Here is a 23,240-nt window from a genome sequence, read left to right on the forward strand (position 1 = left end):
CATAAAATTTTAAATCAAAAATAGCTCATGAGAAAAACATTTTTCAGATGAGATGGTCGATGTTTTGACTGATACTGTATACAGATATAAAAATGAAATGAGGACAAAATTCAGATTATTTTTCAACCTTTTTTATTCAAATTGTGTTAATGGGAGTGTATTTTTAGGTTTTTGAGATCTCCCTATTTATGGGAGCATTATAATATGCAAATAATATTAAAGGGCTAGACTTGCCATGAAATATCTGATATTACAACACATCATACAGACTCCCATCACATAATAAATACACTGGAAGCCCCATGTTTTCCATAGTAAAAATGCACATTTTGCTTTTATCAGCTATAGTTCCAGATCCATGAAACTCCTCCATCTTTTTAGTTCTAGGAGGAATTTATGAATCTAGTACTCACTCTTCAACTCTTAGATTGTGCTTGCCATACTCAGGGATCAATTTACAACAATTTTCTTTTGGCCAATTATTAATCTTATTAAAAGGTAAAATATCAGAGGAAAGTGCATACACATCGTGGTCCAAAGAGTGAACATGGCAACTTTTAGTTGTTGTTTTTACAAGATTTACAGAAATAAAAAAAATTCTTGTCACTGCTTTTAATGCATCAGTAACCACTTCAGAATCCTTGCAGGGCTTTCATTTTAATATATACCAATGACACATCTGGATCACAACACGTTTCAAAACAGCAGTGTGCAAGAAAACTACTATGTTACCGTACTTGACACTTACATTACTGGAGCAACAGTTCTTCTTTTGCCACTCTATAAAAACAGTCACCGCTGTGAGTGATTGTGTTCATGAAGTGCATGCACTCAAGGTGCAAATGGAAATATACTTAGTCATCAGATTCCACCATTTAATCTCAAGAGATGGACAGTAAAAAGCTTTTGCCCTCTCTCATAAATCATTTTTAGTCATCAAATTTTTTTTACCTTTTCATCTTTTTTTTTTTTTTTTTTCAGAAGAGCGGTTCTTTTCCCTTTAATAGGATACTTACATTCCTACACATGGCAGATGTTTAGTTTTACAAAAAGATGTCTGTAATGTACATTACTTGAGGGCTCAGGTGTTTGATCATGCTGGGCTGAGGCATTTGGTGGTTGTGGTCTCATATGGTCTTCTCTTCTGGAGCCTCGTGGAAGGCTGAAGTGGAGTCGTCTTGGCTCTTGTCTGTGCTGTGCACCTTGGGTCCCGTGGCAATGGTGGAGGAGGCATCTATGCTCTCGTACGCCTCTGATGTCCACTGCTGAAAAGAAAGCATTTTAACTATTTCAGCAACATCTTTTAAATACAATTCTGAAAAAACAGGTTGAAAGAGAAAGTATAGGTCTTTTTGGAAGTGAAAAAAGTTAAAGAACACTGCAAATGAATATTATTTGACAGATCACTGAGTATATAGGCTATGTATTTTACTATAGCTGAATTGTAAGATTGTGAAGCATTATATTTATATCCTTTAGTCTAAGTTATAAATAATTTTGAAGTGTACTGTTTGACTAGCCTCTGCTTTATATGTCTGGATTGACCATTAAAAACCTTGGAATGGGCAATTAGCATCTGCTGAAAATGGACAAAATCCCATCTGGAGGCTAATAGCAGTCCAATCTTGCAAGCTTTTGTTTCTTGAAAACAACAAAATGTTTTGCATGTGATTGACAAAACCTCCTCAAAGACATCATCACATCACCTGCGTTGCGCGACTCGAGCGACAGGACGGGCCCAGGACGATGTTGACGGAGCTCGAGGACTGCGTATCACTGGTGTTTCCCCCCTCAGCTGCAGAGAGGCCCGAGATGACCAGGCCGCTGGAGAAGCTCCGCTTGCCAAACAGCAGGCTCAGTGTGGAGCTGGAGGAAGACACCTGGCTGGAGCGATGCTGACCTGTGGCTGAAGCCAGAGGCCCTGTTGTGGACAAACGAGGCACCTGGGAAAAGACAGAGGCAATGGAGGAGGTGTTGAAGGACAGCTGGCTGTTGGAAAGGCGCTGCACTAGACCAGGGCCACCAGAGCCCGAGCCGTGCTGACTGTCCAGGATGGGACCCGATCGACTGGTGACGGGGGGCCGCTGGCCTTGAGGTTGCACTGAGCGACTGCGATACTCCCGGTGAGCTGTGGAGAAGAAAAAAATAAAAGAACAAATATTTTACATTTCTTACAGGCTACAAACTGTAGTGATGCACATAGTGTGTTCTGACCTCCGTGGTGTCTGGACTGGGAGCTGCGAGGGCGGCCATGATAAAAGCTTAGGCTCTGGGATGTGGCGGAGTTATGATTCTGACTTAAGGAGGAACCAGCACAATCCACATCCTCCATGTTCATGCCACTGTTGCAGCTTGTAAGGTTATCTTTCCTCACCCTAGAAAGTGCAAGGAAGGTTTTGAAAAAGACTAGAAAGAAAAATTTGCTGAACGAGTTCTCACCCTCAGGCCATCTAAGATGTGGATGAGTTAGTTTTTTCATCGGAACAGATTTGGAGAAATTTAGCATTACATCACCTGCTCCTCTGCAGTGAATGGGTGCCGTCAGAATGAGAGTCCAAACAGCAGATGTTCCAGTGAAGGAATACACTCATCTACATCTTGGATGGACTAAACCATTGTTTCTTTAATGCCTCATACATACCGAAACCACCTGGAAAGCAGCCAGGTGCGGATGCTCTCCAAACTGAGAGGGCCGCCCCATATGTCTGTGATCTGCTTGTGAGTTCCCATATACGAGGTGGTGAGTGGCGACACAAACATGGGGTAACCCAGGGGCTGGTCGCAGGAGGAGTTGATCATGTTTCGCAGAGCCTGCTTTGAGTTCTGGATGCTTCCGCGCTCAGGATTGCGGTTCCGGAGGAAGATGAGCTCCTGCTGCTGACCTGCCCACAGCCCTCGCACACATTCTTTATTTATCTGAATGAAAAATCAGTGTAAGGACATAATAAACATACAAATCTATTAGGTCTGAATATGTGAATTGCAAATAATGAATAGTGACAAAATTATAAAATCATTTATTTCATTGTTAGGCCTTAGATCAGTTGGTTTATAACATATTCTTTTTCATCATGTATACACAAAAAATAATTTGATATTTGCATACTAGTTGGTGCAGGACACTATAGTTAATTTATGTAAGAGAGGATATCTAATTGTGTACTTAAATTTCACAGCTGACAGCTATTCAACCCAATTCATTACATACCTTTCTATCAAAGTTATCTTGCATTATCAAGATGAATTTGTTACGGCACAGTTTAACTCTGAGTTCTTGCCACATTTGATTACCATTTAAAACTGTGATGATGTGAGAAATGTTGAAGGTGTAAATTAATTTTGGTTTGACTACACAGGTGCTGGTCATATAATTAGAATATCATGAAAAAATGATTTATTTCAGTAAATCCATTCAAAAAGTGAAACTTGTATATTATATCCATTCATTACACATAGACGGATATATTTCTCTATGTTTTATCTCTTTTAATTGTGATGTTTATAACTGACAACTAAGGAAAATCCCAAATTTGATGCTTTATATTTTAGTGGAAACTGATACAGTTTTTTCATGATACTTCCTATTATAGTCTAAAATATAGTTTTGGTCTCTTGCCTTTATAACTTTGAAGCTGAGATGTCGTTTGTAGAGCATGATGATCTTGTACTCATCTGCGCCTTCATCGACCATGTGCCGGAGCGTGAGCAGTGTTTCTCGACTGGACAGTACAGCTCTTCTCCAGGCAGGGTCGCTCTCGTGACATATTACTAGACTGGTTCTGTAGTTGCTTATAGCCTCGTAAAGCACGGCAGGCTCCTCCGTCTCCTCCAGGCTTGTGAAGTGGTCCTGTATAAGTCAGATTATTGAGGTTATACCAAATGTGAACAGTCAGTAAAGTTATGCAATATCCAAACATTGTCCAATCATCTCACCTGGTGAAGTTTCAGACTCATTCTCACAGCTGGGGCCACCACCGTCTGTAGCAGGTCCACGTCAGCAAAAACCCATTCATCTTTAGGAGCAATACGGAAGTCACCTTTGAACAGCGTGTTGAAGCCATAGAGGAATGACTCCAGACTGTAGAGGAAACCAGTCTATTATAGCCGTACACATGCATACATTTTGACTGACATCCATCAAACTAATAATTATTCTAGATTATATTGAACAGTGTTAATATGATTTATCTGTTGAGGTGCACAGCACTAATATCGAGAAGTGTACCTGTTGGATCTGTTATGTGCTGCTGTGCTGAGAGATCTCCGTCCAAGAACAGACAGAGCGAAAGACAGAGTAACCAATGGAGAATCTTCATCGCTGTCCACTGGCTGAGGACAAAAAATCAAAACTTTAGATTTAGGATTCAAGTTTAGATCACTTTAACATAGTGGAAAAGCCAGAGCTCAATTGTCCTACCAAAGGTAATAACCAAGTTTTGCACCATTTGGAAATCAGTCAAACACTGTTTTTATCACGTTCTTCAAAACTACCTTGTATCGGCTCTACTCTGTATCACTCTAAGAAATGGCCTTTGTGTCTCCTCACCTCCTCCAGTTTGTTGGCACAGTATTGGATCCACTCCAGGTAAACGTTACAGTAGCTGGCTCTGGTGACCCCCTGCAGACAGTGGACATAGTCCTCATCGATCTTCATGCTGAACACAGCCGGGTCCTTCTCGATGTGATGCCATTTGGTGTACGCCTGCAGGGCATCCTGAATGGACTGGTCTTTAACCCATATCTGCAGCTTGGTGTTGATCACCAGGTAGTAGATGATACTCTGAAAATGGAAATGATTGAAAATCATCTCACCAACCACTGATGTCACATGGACTATTTGAATTATGTCCTCACTACTTTTCTGGGCATTGAATGTGGTTGATGCATTCAGACCTCGTAGAAAGCTCTCAGATTAGTCAGAAAGCTCTCAGATTTCATCAAAAAATATTTAAATTCATGTTACAAAGATGAATGAAGGTCTTGAGGGTTTGGAACGACATGAGGGTGAGTAATTAATGACATGATTTTGATTAAATTTTTTAGGTGAGCTGTCCCTTTAAGGCTGGAATACACTACACAACAGATTTGTGCCCTGTTTTACAGTCTGAGGGAGTTGATGCTAGTTGCTAAAAGTCAGAATCAGTCTGCAGATTTGAATTGACAGATTCCACAGAAACAGATTCCACAGACCCTCAGTCGCTCAATGTATGTTTTTTTCCTGGAATCATTTACAAAGTCGGTATGTTTATGATCGGTATGTTTATGACTTTGTTTAGTTTGTAACTGAGACTCACCAGACAGAGTTTCGTTGTACCTATGTACAATGGCAATAAAGTAAAATGAATTGAATTTGTATATAACAAAAGTATACAGTGCTTTTACATCTGCTTCTCTCTTCTAAAATAAATGAAGAAGTCTCACAACAATGTTGCTGGTACCTTAAGGTAGTAAGTGACGAGCAGCTTGCGCAGGTCATAAACCTGCAGCATGGTGGCAGCGTTGTTCTCGCTGATGCTGTAGCCCTCCAGCAGATACTTAGTGGTGGTCACCTCCCAGGCCAGCCAACGGAGGTTGAAAGCAGCATTGCAGGACAGCACATGGGGCAAATGTCCCGGCTCACAGCAGCAGCAAGAATCATCCTCCTCTACACCCTCTGTGATGGCCTCCACCTCCCGCTGCTGACAGTAAGTACCTGAGGAAATGAGAAAGTCCCTGTGACGAGAGGGAACACGGACATCAGTGTGTAATATAATGACAATATAATGTTTAAACCATTTACCCCTGAACTCCAGGCCTCGTAGCTGGAAGGTGACCAGACCGTTGCCAACTTCGATGAGGTGAACCAGTGCATTAAGGTAGTCAGAAGCCAGGATGAAGCAATCTCCAGCACAATAATTCCCCCAGCGGCCCAACATCAGGTCTCCACATAAAGAATGCTGCAAGGAGCGCGTCAGGTACTCGTAGAAGATTGAGTTGAGGTTGTTGTCATCACAGCCTACATGGTGAACATATAAAGATGGAACATTTTTATTTAAAAATGTACGAGGACACTGTTGTGTCTTCAGTAACAGTAGAGACATGGCACCCTAAAACAAAACTGAACAGTGTTTACAATGAAACTGAACGTTCATGCATTATCAAAAATCAAATCCTAAAAGTATAGTTCACCCCAAAATAAAAACATGATAATATGTTACTCTGGAAGAATATTCTTGAAGAAAGTGAAAGGTCTGTCAAAAAAGCAAAACTCTCAAACATCATAGAATACATTAAGCTAATAATATTAACAATGGAACATTATTGATATGAAGTGTATTTATGTATTTTATCAGTTAAAAATCTAAATTTAAAATGTAAAATAAAAAAGATATGTGAATTATACAGCAGGTTATTAATACAAAAAAAAATAAGTTGTTCTCAATCAGTTGGACGGACAGGTCTTAGTTATGAAGTATTAATTATCTTATTAAGTCTTAATTTAAGGTGCACAACACTGAACTGAAAATTTTTTATTTGTATTTTATTACTAGAGTTACACATCAGCTTAGATAATGGCGTCTTTGAATACTGTTCAAAGAGTCAAAAAGTTAAGTAACAACTTTACTTAATTGCATAGAAGACTTTGAATGCAGCACATGCTTTTGGAGCTTGGCACTACCAGTCCTTACTCGCTTAAACCAGTCAAATTTAAATTTAGAACAACATGAAAATGTATTTTTGAAATAAACTATTCTTTTAACACATATGGAATGACATGTTCACTGTGTGTGTTGTAAGATGTGCATAGATAAAGAAAGTATTTACCAGTCTCTTTGTCTACCTGAGACACCAGTCGGCTGTTGGAATTGTCAATTCGTTTGGTGCTGAAAAACCAAATGAAAAGTTCATGAAGTGAAATATTTAGTCATGTCATTGAATCTGATGCCTGTGCCTGTACCACCATTCAAGTTTAATATCTAAAACAGAAACATTCTGTGTCATCGCATTTGTGGTTGGAAACTACATCAATAATTCAACATAGTGTGGTTTCCCTCGGCTGCTACAGACTGTTGGACTTCAGATAAAGCCCATTAACCATGATGGAACTTTGTCCCAGAGGAAACAAGGCAAGTACATGCCAAACATGTCCAGCCTCAACAGCTGTTCTCAAAACAGTGAGATGTGCTCTTGTTCTTTCTAGTGCCCTGTACTCAAGTGTGCATCTGGCTGACAGTGCATTACGTTACTCTTGAGCTTGAATGCATATTTCACGTATATGTGTAAATAAGACACAGCTTACTTGTAGTTCCTCTCCCAGAATTTTACAGGCCGTGGATAAGAGGTGATAAAAATGGCGCTCCCGAGGAACGGGCTGAGCGGTGTGTAGAAGAGCGTCGTGATGAACGTCTGCAGCAGCAGCATGGCAGAGTCTGAGCTGCTCCGTCAAGGAAAAAACTACATATCTGTGCTACATTTGGAGGTATGGTGAATGTCCTTAAAGATTTCTTTCTCAAATATCCGACACTATTAGGTATCACGAGAAAACACACCTGACCCAGAGAAGATACATTTTACAATAAAACCATTTCACACTGCCCAATTATGAAAGTATTGTATATTGACAATTATGTAATTCTGTATGTTGACAAAAAAGATGAAATGTTAATGTAACATAAATATTATTAAATGTCTTCTAGATTATATTTAATATAACACATTTTTTACAACATAAAGTTTTTTTAAAATGCTTTTAACATACTACCAGTCTTTTAAAGGCGCTGTCAGTGATTTCATTCCAAGCTACTTGATACTCTAAAAAGTATTCTGAGAAACACACCTGAGCTAAAAATGTAAAATATGAATCTAAAAATATAAATAAATAAACAGAATTACATTTAACAGAATTTTACATTTTAAATATTACATTATTTTCATTCTTTATTCACATTTCATTCATTATTTTTAGATTTATCACAAATTTTGTCATTCTGTTGGGAAAAAAATTTACATTTTAAATGTACATTATTTTTATTCTGCTTTCTTAATACTGGAATTATTTGGAATATGGAATTCATGAGATTAATAACAAATTATGTAATTCTGTTGATAAATACGTAAATACAAATTGCATTTAACTGAATTTTACATTTTGATTAATTCTGTTAAATAAATAAATAAATAAATAAGTAAATAAACAAAATAAACAAAATAAACAAATAAAATTACATTTAAATAAATTTTACAGTTTAAATATTACATTATTCTCATCCTGCTTTAAAATCACTGGCTGGAAACCGGTGTGTATATTATATTTTTTCGTTTTCTCTTTTTTCTTTCTTTTTTTAATTATATTATATTATTATTATTATATTATATTTAATTATATTATGATTATCGTTCTCTGGCTTAAAATTTTGTTGAAAACTCTGGTTTATAGCATCTTTACTTTAACAGATTACAATTAGGAGTGAACATAGTACTAGGGATGTTCTACTAATATAAACCCAAACTGGACAGATTGGAAGGATATGAGGTACAGCGAAGGGTTGTGCAAATGCATGAAATGCACTACCCCATGCTATCTGCCAGGGGGCGATATACACCAGAATGAAGTGTAGCTTGTGGAGAAGATCCCAAAGCTGTTGACAAAACAAAGAGCTGTTTGTAAGAGTTCGCAAGACAACAAAGGCAGTTAGTTTGGGGCTAGTTACTAAATGCACTGTCTGCTGTGAGCTATTTTTGGACAATAGTAAAAAGATTTCGAATTTAGATAAATTCGCACTGACCTTGTTGAAGACGATAGACATGAGGAAGAAGTTGAGCAGGAATGTCTCAGAGGCACTGCTGCAGTCGAACTCAAAGAAGATGATGGTGAAGATGAGCGTGAGGAACTGGTAGCTGGGATTGCAGAAGGAGGCACGAAGAAGCTTCATCCCAGCAACTGTCATCAACAAGACATCACAGCTGGAGCGAGACACAGACACCTGAGCCACTCAGGTGCAGAGGCAGCATACAGCCAAGCACAGCAAAAACCAATCAGGGGGACTCCACCACAATGCTCAGTAAAATGTGTTTATAAGTTATTAGGTAGTAGGTACCAAGTCTGCTCACCAAGGCAGCATTTATATATTTAAAAATACAGTAAAACAGTAAAATTATATAATAATATATTAAGTAATTACATAAAGTCATACAATATTACTGCGATTTAATTAATTAATTAATTTATTTAGATCTTCAGCAGCCACTACTCTGGTCTTTATAATCACATTCATCTATAAAAAAAATAATTCTAAAATTCTGATGTGGTCCTATTTTTTTTTTTCTTTTTTTTTAATCAGTGTAGTTTATATTAGTTATTATCAGTCAGTTGAGCTGCTTAAAAATTCTTTAAGCAAACAATTATATTTTTGACAAATAAACATCATCTTTTTGACTAATGGAAAATTACAAAGAAATGTATATGTAGGCAACAATACATTTTAAGCAGCACAGCTGTTTTTAACATAGATAATAAATGTTTTTTTTAGCACCAAATTAGCATTTTAGACTGATTACTGAATGAGACCCTAACTGTATAAACACATTAGCATTATATAATACTAATGTCAATACAGTGTACAGTTAGGATCGTTTAATATAAATTACGGGATTGACTTAAGAGTAAAATATAAAAAGTTTTTCAAAATGTTTAAATTGTCAACAAGAATAAGGGGAAAGATACTTACTGTATCCCTAATTTCTTACGATGGCTGAGGGCAAAGCCATCATTGGTAAGTGCACTGAGGACAATGGCTGGGTAGACGATATACTTCTCAAAAGTCAACAGCCCCACATAGAGACGTTCAAACCACATCAAGTGAGCATCCTCTGAAAACACAGTATACTAAAATGAATTCATATTAATAATACAATTTATACCAGCAGACACCTCACAGAAGAGCAGGGAACTGACCTCTGGGTTCAAACTGTGAGTACTCCTTACTCTTCAGCACAGGATGTGAGATCCATAGCCAGGGATGGTGTTTCCGTAACTGAGGGATGAGATAGTGGGTGACAAAGCCCACAGTGGCTGCTAATGCATACAGCACTATGGACACAAATGGCTGCATGTGATGAAAAAAACTGTTAGTTAATATGTATACTGCATGCTTTATTAAATATGTAGTTGTTATGTATAGGAAATTTAAAAGGAAGAGAAACTTACCCGTAAAGAAAGAAAAACCGTGCTGGCTGTTATTGCAAAGGTCAAAACTGAGGCAAGAATACAGACAACCAGATCTGACAGTAAAATCTCTTTCTGCAACACAAAATATAAGTTATTAGTGACAATCAATGCAAGATTCCTTAAATGCAAATATTCCATTCAAAAGAAACCAACAGTTTTATTGAGCAAGGAGCCATTAAATTGTTCAAAAACAATAAAATCAAAACAGGAAAGACATTTATAATGTTACTAAAGATTTATTTTTAAATAAATACTGTCTTTTTGGGCTTTTTTTCATAATCTAGGAATAAAAAAAGTAGTTTCCACAAAAATATTAAGCAGCACAACTGTTTTCAACATTTATAATAAGAAATATTTCTTGAGTATCAAAACAGCATATTAGAAGGATTTCTGAAGGATCATGTGATACTGGAGTAATGGCTGCTGAAAATGAAACTTTTCCATCACAGGAATAAATAAAATTTTAAAGCATATTCAAATAGAAACACTTATTTTAAATTGTACTAATATTTCACAATATTACTGTTTCCTATCAAGGGAACATTGAACTGCGTCCTCTAGATGTCTAGAAGCATACATCTAAACATGACAATAACATTGGCCAGTGACAGCCTGTGATGTCTTTACTCTGCATGAACACAGTATAAAAGGGTGCCGGGGGTATACGTCATCCTCTTCTTCGTCTTCAAGGACTGTTTTGTTTGAATTGTGCATTTCCAGTAAGAATGATTATTCTTCTTAGCCAGGGCAAATACTAGTAAGGTGTTTAAGAAGTGTGTGGATCTGTGTCCTCGTTATTTGACACCTGATGACACACGATCATTGTGTCTCTTGTTTGGGTTAAGAGTGCGTGCACAATGTCCTCGAGGGGACAGTTTGCATGCACTGTGAGCATTTTCTTTTCCTATTTTGAAGGAAAGAAGAACAGCCATCAGCTCCCCATGGTTCAGGACCCTCTACTGCTGATGCATGGACAAAAAGCTTGTGGGGATCACAGATGGACCTAGCTGAGGAGTTGAAAAAGGGTCTTTCTTTTTCATGGTCATCAGTCACAGACGAGAGTGAGCTGTTTGACGACGATGCTATATCTCTTGCATCATCCGATCCAGTGGCTAGTGCTCTGCTGACTCCAAGCCAGAATGAGCAGGAGATGTCAGATGAGGACGAAAAAGTCTAGACTGAGTCCTCCCAAACCTCCTGCCCTGCGTATGATGAGCTGCTTGAGGTTATGGATCATGGCACAGCGAGGGCTGACTTGCCATGGAAGTGGGCCAAGAAAGTGAGACCTCGAGGCCGCCTTTACGAACAGTTTCTTTCTCGTCCCCAGTATAACACTGCAATCTCAGGACCTGTGGGTCCTTCTCGCGGGGTCTAGTACTCTTCTGAGTACATGCTTCGCTACATGCTATATATCCTCTGGCCAGGGTGCACTATTCATCTCTCACCCTTAGGGGTCTCCTGAGATCATCCACATACTCTGAGCTAGAGCTCCTCTTGTTGAGGTTTTGAGGAGATTAACACTCCAAAGACGGTCAGGTCCACGGTCCTCCCTGTCACAGTGCCCTTATGGTTGAATCAGCAATTGCCCCTCTGCAGAGTGGGCTTAAGTACAATGTGTTCCCTGAGGTACATGGGATTTGTGTTTCTGCAGAAACCCCTTTTGTAAACTTTGTATGCATGAATGGTTATTGCGACCCTCGCTCTCTATCGAGATGAGCATGAGACCATATCCAACTGCACCAGTGGACTGTCTCTTATTGGGCTCTGCTGGGTTTCCCCTTCTAATCTAGCACCACTTTCTGGTTGAGCTGAGAAGTGCTTCCCTCACTGTGAGGGTTAGTTATGAGCCACTCCCAGTATGTGCTGTAAGTGGGGGGGGTCTATTGTTCCCTGTAGAAATGTGTGATCCCCTTCTAGTGGACATGGCTGTACTCCCCTCACTGGGGGAGGGTCTCTTTGAGTTTGCTGGTCTCATGCAGACTGGGTGAAAGGAATCTTTTTCTTCTGATTCCAAACCTTGAGCTCTGCCCTAGGCTTGGGCTTCCTAGCCCAGCACTTAACAAGTAAATTATTTTAGGGTATGCAGCTCAGGCCCTTGACCGAAGGGGATAATGTCACTGACAGCCATCAAGGTATTCTTAGGGCAACTCACATGGCTATGGTAGAGTTGGTTCTTAGTGCTCGCAGTGGTTTCTGGCATGCACTCCCCTCAGCATGGCCACGTGGGTATACTTCCCAATAGCGACATCTAGAGGACGCAGTTTGAAGTTCCCTTGGAAGGAAACGTCTTAGGGTACATATGTAACCATGGTTCCCTGAGACGTCACAGGCTGTCATCGGCCAATTTTATTTTTGTGTTTAGATCTACGCTACGCGTCTTTTTAAATCAAACATATAGGAAACATAAGATGCTTCTTTTAAAAACATGAAAAAATCTATGAAATCTATAAATCTGACTATTCCTGTCAATGCTCAGGTGAAATAAAAGACAATTTTGGAATATCACCTAAATAAATAAAAAATACCCACCACTGAGCCTCTGAGTTTCTCTGGAAGAGGGTCTGTGCTCACAGCAGATATTTCTTCCTCGTCTTCCTCACCATGTCCAAGTGATGGCATTAGCTTGGACTTAATCAATGAGCTGAGATAAAAGAAACAAACAAATATGTGCTTACAAACTAAGTACTGGCATATTTTGAAGGCTTCAACCTATGGCAGCAGTTCAAAGTGTTCCTAACCAAATGATCTGTGGAAAGTGCATAGTGTTCTTACAATAACACAGATGGATCACTGCTTTGTCGACTAAGATGATAGGACAGGACCACTAGCAGGGCACAGAAACCAGAGAAAAGTGCTGGAATATGCTGTTCATCCCAAGGCTCCTACACAAAAGATGCCATTACCATTAAAAAATAAACTATTTATACTGATAATCTACTCATTTTTAAAGTATACTGCATTATTTTTTTTCCAGCAGATTACATGCATATTATCATTTAAAATACATAATTCCAACAGATCTTACCTTCAAAGCACCAAGACAGAATCCATAGAGTAAAGACAGCGCTATAAGACTTCGTACTATGCAGTACACAGCAGATGGGAGCCCAGTTGCAGCTAAGCAGAAATCACAAACATTAGTTTCCTCCAATTCTCACTTAGAATATTTATTTTATCTCGGTTTCCGACAAGAAATTGTCAAAAATGATTTAGCTTGGATACAGACCTGTCCCTCCAAAAAAGTGCATGTCGATTTGTTCTAAAAAGTATATAACAAAAGTGTTGATTTGCGGAAAGAGGCCAAGAAGGAATGTTACTGGAAAGCAGTATGTAAACCCTGAAAATATCAGATCAACATCAAGTCAAATGTCTGTCCGTCACATCTGGCTCCATCTATAATTTTTTAAACATGCTCAAAAACACATACCGACTAAAATGTCTTGCAGGTACTGAAGTGCATCTGACGTTACTATTGTGATGCCATAGACGGTGGACACAGGGAGGTCTGGTGTTCTTAACAATATTTCCAAAATCCAAATAAGGCCACAGAACATACAGAAAAATGCAGCACGACTGTAGATGACGATTTGATTATGGCCCTGTAACACAAAAAAAGACTGTTTGTACTGTTTGCATTCTTCATCCTGTTAAACATACATTTTCTTGAATGCTTCTCTAGGAAACTCACATGAGTAGGTGAAGCCGCATCTGGCTGAACACTCTATAAAACATAACAGGCTTTAGCAGGCACCCTAGCAGCAGATTCATTTTTAGCGAAAACAGGCTGTAAAATGAGGAATGCTGTACCTTCAGCAAGGAATATTGACAGCTAGCAATGACCAGGCAGAACTGAAAGACCCAGATGTCTTTGAAGCAGCCCTCATTTAGAAGCACAAACCCCAGAAAAGCCACCAAGAAAGCTAAGAATACAGCCGCCATGTTTTCAGTCATATCCTTATTCCTGCAGAAACAATGAGCATATTTTTGTTCTTAATGTTAATTGAACAGCAATGCATTGTCTAAAAAGGGACACTTTCATTGTCACACTCACCTGTCTAACAATGCCATCAAGGTTAAGCGATCATACAATATGTTCACCCATTTCCCAGGAAAAACCTTTAGTTTGTAGTACAGCTTTCTTGAGGGTTTCTCTTGGGTTGATGTCTCAGATGATTCATCTAAGGAGTCCTCCTCCTGTGTATGAGAAATATTTAAAATCCTCTGTAAATGTTGGCTGAATTTTCATTTTTTGGTTGAGATATACTTTAAAGGGTTAGTTCACCCAAAAATGAAAATTCTGTCATTAATTAATCACCCTCATGTCGTTTCAGACCCGTAATACTATTGTTCATCTTTGGAACACAAATTACGTTGTTTACGCGTAGTGCAACACGTTGTTTACATTCGGTAGACAGCCCGCGCATGCTAAAGTAAACAATCACATTGATTATGTTCTGTGAAACTCTCCAAAATGGCGGTAGACGGTAACTCGGGGAGAAGAAATGCTGAATAAATTACGTTGTTATTGTTTTCTTTGTAAACAAAAAATATTCTCGTAGCTTCTTAAATTACACTATTTTACCGATGTCCCTGCTACTCTTCTGTGCGTTGATCGTGAAGTACCCTTGCTGTTTATGGAGGATCATAGAGCTCTCAAGATTTCATAAAAAATATATTAATTTGTTTTCTGAAGATGAATGGAGGTCTTACGGGTCTGGAACGACATGAGGGTGCGTAATTAACGACTAATAATTATTTTTAGGTAAACTAACCCTTTAAGATACAGTATTTTAACCAAAACAACCAACATGCTTTCTGTGTTTTGTCTGTTGTGTTGAATTATCTGGAAAAAGGGATTCTACACCTGGAAGATTTCCGGATGGGTTCTCCTGGGCCGGAGTCGGCGAGTTGGAAGGATACGTCGCTGGAAGGGGCATTCAGAAGGACCTCCCACTAACCCGTCCTGGCACTCAGAGTTAGAGGATGTGGACAGGAGATCACTAATGGAGAGAAGGTAACATTACCACTAAATTTTGATTTAATTTTAATTGATGTGATTGTAAAAGAGAAGTAGAATATGATACTGTACCATATGTTGCCTGTGATGAGCTCGGCACCAAGGGGTAAATTTAGAGCTCTTTCATTGTACAGTTTCCGAGGTCTCTCTCCTGTAGATATTGTACATGTTATAAGTCCAGCTCTACATGCACAAACACCAGAGAGATATGACACTGCACATAACAGACTACTGTACTCACTGTGAACAGTGTGAAAAGTGTAAGCCTCCTCTTTGGATGTAGCCTCCGGTCTACAGATGACCTGAAGCATAGAGCTCTCTGACTGGGACGTTTGTGAGGGCAGAGAATCATAATCAGGGTCCCTCTCCTTATCTGTCTGAGGACTGTGAGAATAAAGAGAATATTAACCCTAAAGTGAAGTTAATAGTTTTAGATTTTAAAAGTCTCTAATGCTCACCCAGGCTGCATTTATTTAAACTTAAATACAGTAAAAACAGCAATACCATGAAACATTATTAACATTTAAAATATGTGTTTTCTATTTGAATGTATTTTAAAATGTAATTTATCCCTGTGATGGCAATGGACTTTCAGCAGCCTTTACTTCAGTCTTCAGTGTCAAGTGATAGTTCAGAAATCATGCTAATATGTTGATTAGCTGCTCAAGAAAAATGATCATAGCGGAAAACTGTTTGCTGTGATACATTTTTTTCAGGATTCTTTAATGAACAGAAAGTTCAAAATTACAGCATATATTTGAAATAGAAATCTAAAATTCTAAATGTTTTAACCATCACTTATCACCTTTTCAGCTCCTAAAGGGACCTGGATGAAAAATACAAATTTTCCTGCCATCCCAGTTTTCATCATTTGTCTGTCCTTACGAAATACTAATTAATATATATATATAATACAATTAAAAAACATCTGAAGAGTAGTGTGTACATTATGTACATAATATTATACTTTAACACTGTATGTCATATGTAACTTTTTCTATGTTCTCTATATATGCAAATATCATGTTTATGTTCAGGTTTAAAAAGAAAGTAAATAGCAGCAGTCATTTAGCAGATGCTTTTATCCACAGCAATTTACAGTATGCCAGATGGCACAATACCCACCTCTCTGGAGAGACAATAGGAATGAGAGTTTCTGGAATGGTTTTCTTTGTGTCCGTAGCCAGACTGTTTGGGGGATTTGGATGCTCTTTTTGTTGTCCTGTGGATTCCGACACATCCGAGTTCTTCTCCATCATCATACTTTGCTCTGAAAGGAGTTGGACCATTAGTTTGAGTTAAGATATTAAATCCAGTGTCATAAATCAGCACTCACCATTTCTCTCTTCATTCTCCTTCTCGGTCTCATTTCCTCCCCCAAATCTGGCACTATTGATTGACTCCAGCAAAGAAACAAACTCAACAAAGTTGGACTCGTTGGGTATCTGTCCCTCCTTGGCTTCCAGGTCTGATTTGGAGGAGGTCATTGTACCGAGCTTATCTTTAGCTCTGTTGCTAATGAGGACAGCATCTCGTCCACTGTCGATACTGAGTCCCCTAGCATGTGTTCTTCCGCTCTGAGTGCACCTCATATACACTGAGGGGATCTGCAAGAATCCATCAGCATCCACTTTAAGCTCAGGTGGGTCGTTTTCTTCAGTGTGGGAGTTCACATCAATGCCTGAAGAGCTGTTATTGGTCACTTGGGGGCTCAGGTTGGGAATCTCTAGCTCATTGCTCTCTATTTCTTTGCATTCTTGAGCAGAATCAGAACTGATCGGCTCTTTGGCAAGAAGACTGTCTTGATGCTCAGACTTCTCCTGAACTGAGCTGTCTCCTGCAACCAGTTTATCTTCTTTTTCATCACCTGCAGAGGGTTCTTCCACTTCGTGAGGCGAATCGAAAGTGATGACAGGAATTTTGACAGGACAGTCGGATTCTCCCTGCTGGGACTGAGCTGACTCTAAGATGCTCTGTTTGACGGACTCCTCCAGTTGAGCTGCTGTCTGTGGGTCACAGCTCATTGTGATAATGATCTTCACCGTATCACTCTCGTCCAGGTGGGTCGAGGGACTCGAGTTGTCAACCAGCACCACAGCAATTTCATCGGAGCAATAATTCTCCTCTGGTGTTTCTCCATCATTGGCTTCTCGTGTGATTTCTAGAGAGGTATTATTGTTGTTGGGGTCAGTTGGGGGTTGGTCTTTCTCCTCTATAGTGTCTTCTTCATTCACAGAGGAAGGTGGTAGATCATCCTCAGCTTTGTCCCTGTGGGCTGAAGGAATCTGCTCTCCCTGCAGGAGAGGGGCAGACTGGTCAGTGTTGGGACTGAACACATCCTCAGGGGTGAGTCGCTCTTCTGCCTCTGGCCTAAATCGTTCATCACTCTGACCTGTAAAAGCCAGTCAGTATACAAACAGCATGTTTAAAATCTCAAATAGACATGGTTTTTGAAAGAATTTAATTCAATAGCTACTAGATGATGAACCCCATTGACATCATTTACAAACCTTAATTAGACATAAATTCATTTTTGCAACACAAATTAAGATTTACTAAAATTTAAGAGATTTCTGACTCCATTGAAAGTCCCATTAACCGAAACTTCCAAGGAGTCAGATTAAATTACACAAAACGGCAAAGCATACACAAGTTTCCATGTTCACTTCCACTATGATCAGTAGATGTAAACAAAAGCCTACATAAAATCAACTTATAAAGTGATCATATCTCTTCACAAAATATAAAACTCCATAAAATATGGATGCATTTTATGATACCTTTAAAATGACTATCAATTTATACATGTTAATGAAGGTCCGCCTTCTGAAATGCCAAATGTGCTGTGATTGGTTAGCTGGGCCAGTGTGTGTTGTGATTAGCCGGATTTCCACTGTCGGGCCAGTGCGAGCCAGGGCTTAAAGCGGGCCGGGCGGGGCTCACAGCCCCGGCCCAGTAGCACAGAGGCCAGAATAGCACAGGGTTTCCACATTGGAGCCTGAAGCACCGCTGCACGTCACTAAAACACGCCCTTTACACGCCTCTCAGAACAACGCCACGAAACCTCAAAACTAAGAAATAAGTCACTGGAACATGCGCGATCACAAAACGAACATGATAAAAGCGGCCGTTTGTTTACATGCTTTATATATTCAAATTCAAAAGCATCGATGTTTTAACTATAGAATAAGTGATACATTGATCATATTGATTAAATTTATCAGGACTCAAAATTAAAACACACATAAATACACTTATTTTTATTTTATTTATTTATTTATTATTAACGCTCATGAAAATAGCCTGCTTATTCAGTCGAGTCTGTTTCTGTTTATTTGAAGCCACAGTAGCCGTCACATTTAGATTGAATTATAGCTAATATCTCTATTTTTATCAAAGCTCCAGAACAAAAAACATTATTATATTTTTTTATTACAGGCAACGTGAGCTAAACTCTCGAGACGAGGCTTGTGACAGATAATATAAGTTACTTAATAAATACACGATTGTGATAGAGAATAAGAAACTGACGTCTGATTTCTTCAAGCGGTCATATTTTACCATGTTTGCTATGGTAACATGTTTAGCGTGCATCTTTTTTATCGCTTATAAATATTTCTGCCTTGTATGGTGATTATAATCCACATTGGATCAAGTTATTTCAAACACTCGCTGCTGACTGAAAGTGAGTTTTGAGCTTAACTTATTTAAAAAAGTGTTTAATGCTGGTGTTAAAGCTGTTATCTTTCTGAAATGATCCGCAGCGCAGACTCTCTCCTGAACAAAAATCATCATTATGCAACGTGGAGCTAAACTCACGAAATGAGACGACAGATAAAATGTTACTTAATAAATACACAATTGTGATAGAGAATAAGAAGCTTACGTCTGATTTATCCAAGCGGTCATATTTACCATGTTTACTATGGTAACGTTAATGTTTAGCATGCATAGTCTTTTAAATATTTCTGCCTTGTTTAGTGATTATAATCCACACCGGATCAAGTTATTTCAAACACTTGCTGCTAACTAAGAGTGAGTTTTGAGCTCAACTTATTTTAAAATGTCTTTAATGCTGCTGTTACAGCTGTTATCTTTCTGAAATGATCTGCGCTGACGCTCTCTAGACGCTGAGAAACTCCGCCTTTGTTCATAACCCCTCCTCTAACCCCAGCTGGCCCGCTTTGGCCCAAGGTTTTCGTCGGGCCAAAAAACCCTGGCCGTTGGCCCCGAGGAAGCCCCTGCGAGGCACGATCAAGCCCCGGAAGTGACAGTGGAAATGCGACTGGCCCTGGCACGCACCAGTATGCCCGGTCTAAGCTCAACAGTGGAAACACGGCTATTGGCTCCACTCGGAGCCTGGTCGGGAAATGTCAAGCCCCTTACCATAGCCGCCTGTGAGCTTCAGTTTAAATATTGCTCAAAATCAAATCAATTTGAGCATGATTTAAAACCAGATGATTGTAACCACTATAAGCTTGTCTGCCTTGGGAAAGCTAGTGTGTCTCTGACTTAGTGATAACACTCATTGCCTTCTAGTGCAACTCAACCAGGTCTCGTCCCATTCGTCAATATTTGTGATATCACAAATCCAGGAAAATATGCATTGTAGTCCAAAGGTGTTTTTGAAAAGTGATTTCTGTTAAATAAAACATGTCCTTTTTAAGTGGACTTTCAGCTTTGTAACTTTGCAGATCTTTTACTGATCTGCAAACAGCAACATTACAGACTAACTAAAGTTGAAAAAGTAAAAAGCATAATAGGACCCCTTTAATTTATTTTATAAAATTATATTAGATTAAAAATATTTTACATTAACAACTTACACCATTCAATTCAATAAAATATTGTACAAAAATAAATAAAAAATAAATAAATAATGTCTGCGTTTTAGATGCAGTCAGAGACCCTCACAATGTAAGTGTGAAGCTGTGTTTGGGCTTTCTGACAAAGCTGTCTGACAGCTCTTTTTGAGAAGTCCTGGCAGGATCTCACACTCAGTGTGACCTGTAACTGAGGCAAGATAGAAAGTAGTCAAGTTATTCCTCAGTTCATATGCAAGGCTCTGTGACAGAAACTTACAATGATGTATCTGCACAGCATGTTCCCAGAATTGTGAGGATCTCTTGCACTGCAGTGAAACCAGGCCAGTGCTATAATTAAAGCTGGTACATACCCTCTATATTCTTCAGCTCCTCAGATTTTGGACACTCCTTCACAGTTTTGTTAAGCAGGTTAACAAAAAAACATATTATTCAAAGTGCACAAAAAAGTATACATAATATCCACTGCAAGATTTGTGGAAAGCAGTTATGCTTTCAAAGTGTTGCTCTTAGACTCATTACCATTAACACATTTGTGACATTTTGTAAAGAAAAATACATATTTTGCAAAGTAAATGTAATAAATTTATGGCACATAAATTCCATAAGCATTACTCACTCCAATCAGTCCAGGGTCTGTTTCAGTCTGTTTCACTGTGACTTGTATTACTGGACTTAGTCTGTTTTTGGTCAATACTGATGTGGCAACACTGTCAGGAACTGTGCTGCTCTTCCTGTAGATTAAAACAGTTACGATAAAAATATATCAAAATACTTTTGGCAGTGCTTTGAAGACAGGAGGCATAAGACAATAATAGAAAAAAATAACATTGCAAAATAACAAAGAAATCAATAAATGGCACAACTGACTTTGGATCTTACCTTAGAGATGGAAGACAGGAATCAGATGCGTTGCTTTTCTTGTCTACACCTTTGCTGATGTCAGGCACACTATTCTGGGCTACAATGTCGCCCTGATCGAACATCAGATGGAGGCGATAATTTACCATCTTAATGACAATGAAGAAAACTGTCACTGAGGTGCAGTAAATACTGAGGGTAGTAGTGGTGGGTGGAAGAGCCTGAAGAAGGAACAGAGGGAAAACACATCAGAGCCATGACATCTTTGGAGCTATTTTAGATAGATCAACTATGAAATAGTAAACTAGATTTTTTGGTTTTGTATTATTATCATTATCTCATTGATAATATTAATCTAATAATTGATAATAATAATTTCTTGGCCTCTGACAAAACACGTTATATACGCCTATGCATATTTTCGTATAGCCTAGGCTAGTGTAAATGCAAAACAATGCTTTAAAACGTTCATCACCTGTACAGGAGGCTATGCAGAAGAAAAATGCGACAGTTCTAGCACCAAACAAACACCAACATTGATATTAAATACAATCCATTGAACGCGTGATTCTATTTTATTTCTTAAGAGGAGCACTCCGTGTAAGGTTTCTGCAGCTATAACGCACTGAATGCCTTCTAATCGCAGAACGCATATTATCGGCGGCCTACGGCATTGTATCACTCACCAAATGAAGAGATAATGGAAGCATGAGCAAAAACATCCATAAATACAGGTGACATGAATTGTTGAATTTATTCTGTTCTGGATCATGATACCATCCTCCGGTCAGTGAAGCCCAGACTCCTTGGCGTAGCGTTTGCACAACTTGGGAGCCCATATTTTTGCAATAATGGTCGCTACAGATATATCATGCTGCAAGCTGCGAATTCACACCGCTACCGTCCTCGACTCGCTACCCCTGCGCGCGATTACATATTTACAGAAGCTGCCTCTACATCCTTCCTTGAAGCCGTTTACTTTTATTTTTCATCGTCCACGCCTTGGCTCCCTGTTTCCCAGCATTGGGACATTGGTTTTGTGCAGTGGAAGATACCTAGCAGCATCCTCCTTCACATGAGCGGAGAGGAGGGAGGATGGGACTGATTCATAGCGATGCTCTGCTGCTCACTGAGTCACGCGCCCCCTCCCTGCGCTGTCAGTCCAAACACTAGAGCCGTGGAGAATCAGCTGTACTGCAGCCAGACAACTCTTACAGAAAGAGATAGCAGTTCATTTTGAAACGCATGCCAACATTTTAAGTCAATTTTAAATATTGATTACAGCAATAAATGTGTGCGCAAAATTTCAATTGTCCATTTTTTTTTTTACTTGCGACACCACCTCGATTTTTACATCAATAGCAATTTTTGAAACATTTGTCTTCATTACATTACATGTTTTTAATACTAGTAGTATGTAACTTTGCACATCAGTCATTAATATTTAATGCATTTGTCAGAATTAGGTGAATCAAAAATAAAAGAGTATAGAAATTAAGTGAATAATAAATAAATAAAAATACACAATAGACATTAGACTATATTTATGCATTAAGAGACGGATGTAAGTATTTATGTTGCTTCTGAAGTCCAGTACTAAAGGAATTCATTTTTTAATGTTTTGTATATATATATATATATATATATATATATATATATATATATATATATATATATGTGTGTGTGTGTGTGTGTGTGTGTGTGTGTGTGTGTGTGTGTGTGTGTGTGTACCGATATGCTATAAACTATTATGCAAGGGAATGTGGATATTATAGATTGTGATAATTTGTAATGATTTGCTTTAGATGCCATAAAGTATAGGCTATGTAAATTAATTGATATAGATATACACAATATTATAAAGGCCAGACTTAAAACTAACAACTTTCATTGGCCGCAGAGGAATATAATGGGAATATAAATGTATAAAGTATTTAAACGTGTTAGCTATATATTCTTCAGTTTCCCAAAAATATTTTTACATGTTGCTGATTTTATGTCCAACATATATATGTATATGTATATATATTTCATTATAATCAGATGAGGCAGTTGCAGTGTTTTTAAGGGTTTGGGGAATTGAATGTATCCTTGGTTAATTTTTTTATTTGAAATATCTCATTAATGTAACATTACAGGTATGTTATATGCTTATTAATAATATAGGGTTGTATATCAAGGCCAGTTGGGTGCATATCTTTACATACTAAAATATTGTAAATGTATGGTGTAAAGTGTAGGGTACAGCTGATTGATTTATACAATCAGACTCCATTATACATCTCCAGACGTAGCATAACACCGCAGATTTAAAAAAGAAAAGGTCCCAGTT

General features: G+C 38.5%; 1 protein-coding gene across 3 annotated transcripts; it reads right to left on the reverse strand.

Annotated features, from left to right (window-relative positions):
- Positions 1–960: 960 nt before the first annotated feature.
- Positions 961–22,025, reverse strand: pcnx2 (pecanex 2). Of its 3 annotated transcripts, none has more exons than XM_026224013.1 (34): positions 21,595–22,025; positions 20,930–21,129; positions 20,667–20,781; positions 20,401–20,437; positions 16,561–17,616; positions 16,350–16,494; positions 15,466–15,608; positions 15,297–15,375; positions 15,072–15,207; positions 14,259–14,401; positions 14,015–14,168; positions 13,896–13,928; positions 13,635–13,806; positions 13,434–13,544; positions 13,233–13,324; positions 12,980–13,089; positions 12,737–12,848; positions 10,187–10,279; positions 9,935–10,085; positions 9,708–9,849; positions 8,766–8,943; positions 8,510–8,618; positions 7,280–7,409; positions 6,805–6,863; positions 5,780–5,995; positions 5,439–5,692; positions 4,547–4,780; positions 4,226–4,329; positions 3,934–4,078; positions 3,617–3,847; positions 2,642–2,916; positions 2,215–2,375; positions 1,707–2,128; positions 961–1,265 (listed from the first exon to the last, which is right to left on the reverse strand). In XM_026224013.1, the coding sequence occupies exons 1-34, from the start codon at positions 21,745–21,747 to the stop codon at positions 1,128–1,130; spliced, it is 6,033 nt and encodes a 2,010-aa protein (XP_026079798.1). In that variant the 5' UTR covers positions 21,748–22,025; the 3' UTR covers positions 961–1,127. The 3 variants fall into 3 exon arrangements, with proteins under 3 accessions (XP_026079798.1, XP_026079799.1, XP_026079801.1); XM_026224014.1 differs by having other exon boundaries at positions 1,128–1,262; XM_026224016.1 differs by lacking the exon at positions 20,401–20,437 and having other exon boundaries at positions 1,128–1,265; positions 16,561–17,518.
- Between the last annotated feature and the right edge of the window lie 1,215 nt (positions 22,026–23,240).

Source organism: Carassius auratus, chromosome 38 (assembly GCF_003368295.1).
Source record: "Carassius auratus strain Wakin chromosome 38, ASM336829v1, whole genome shotgun sequence".
In the NCBI taxonomy this organism is placed as follows: domain Eukaryota; kingdom Metazoa; phylum Chordata; class Actinopteri; order Cypriniformes; family Cyprinidae; genus Carassius; species Carassius auratus.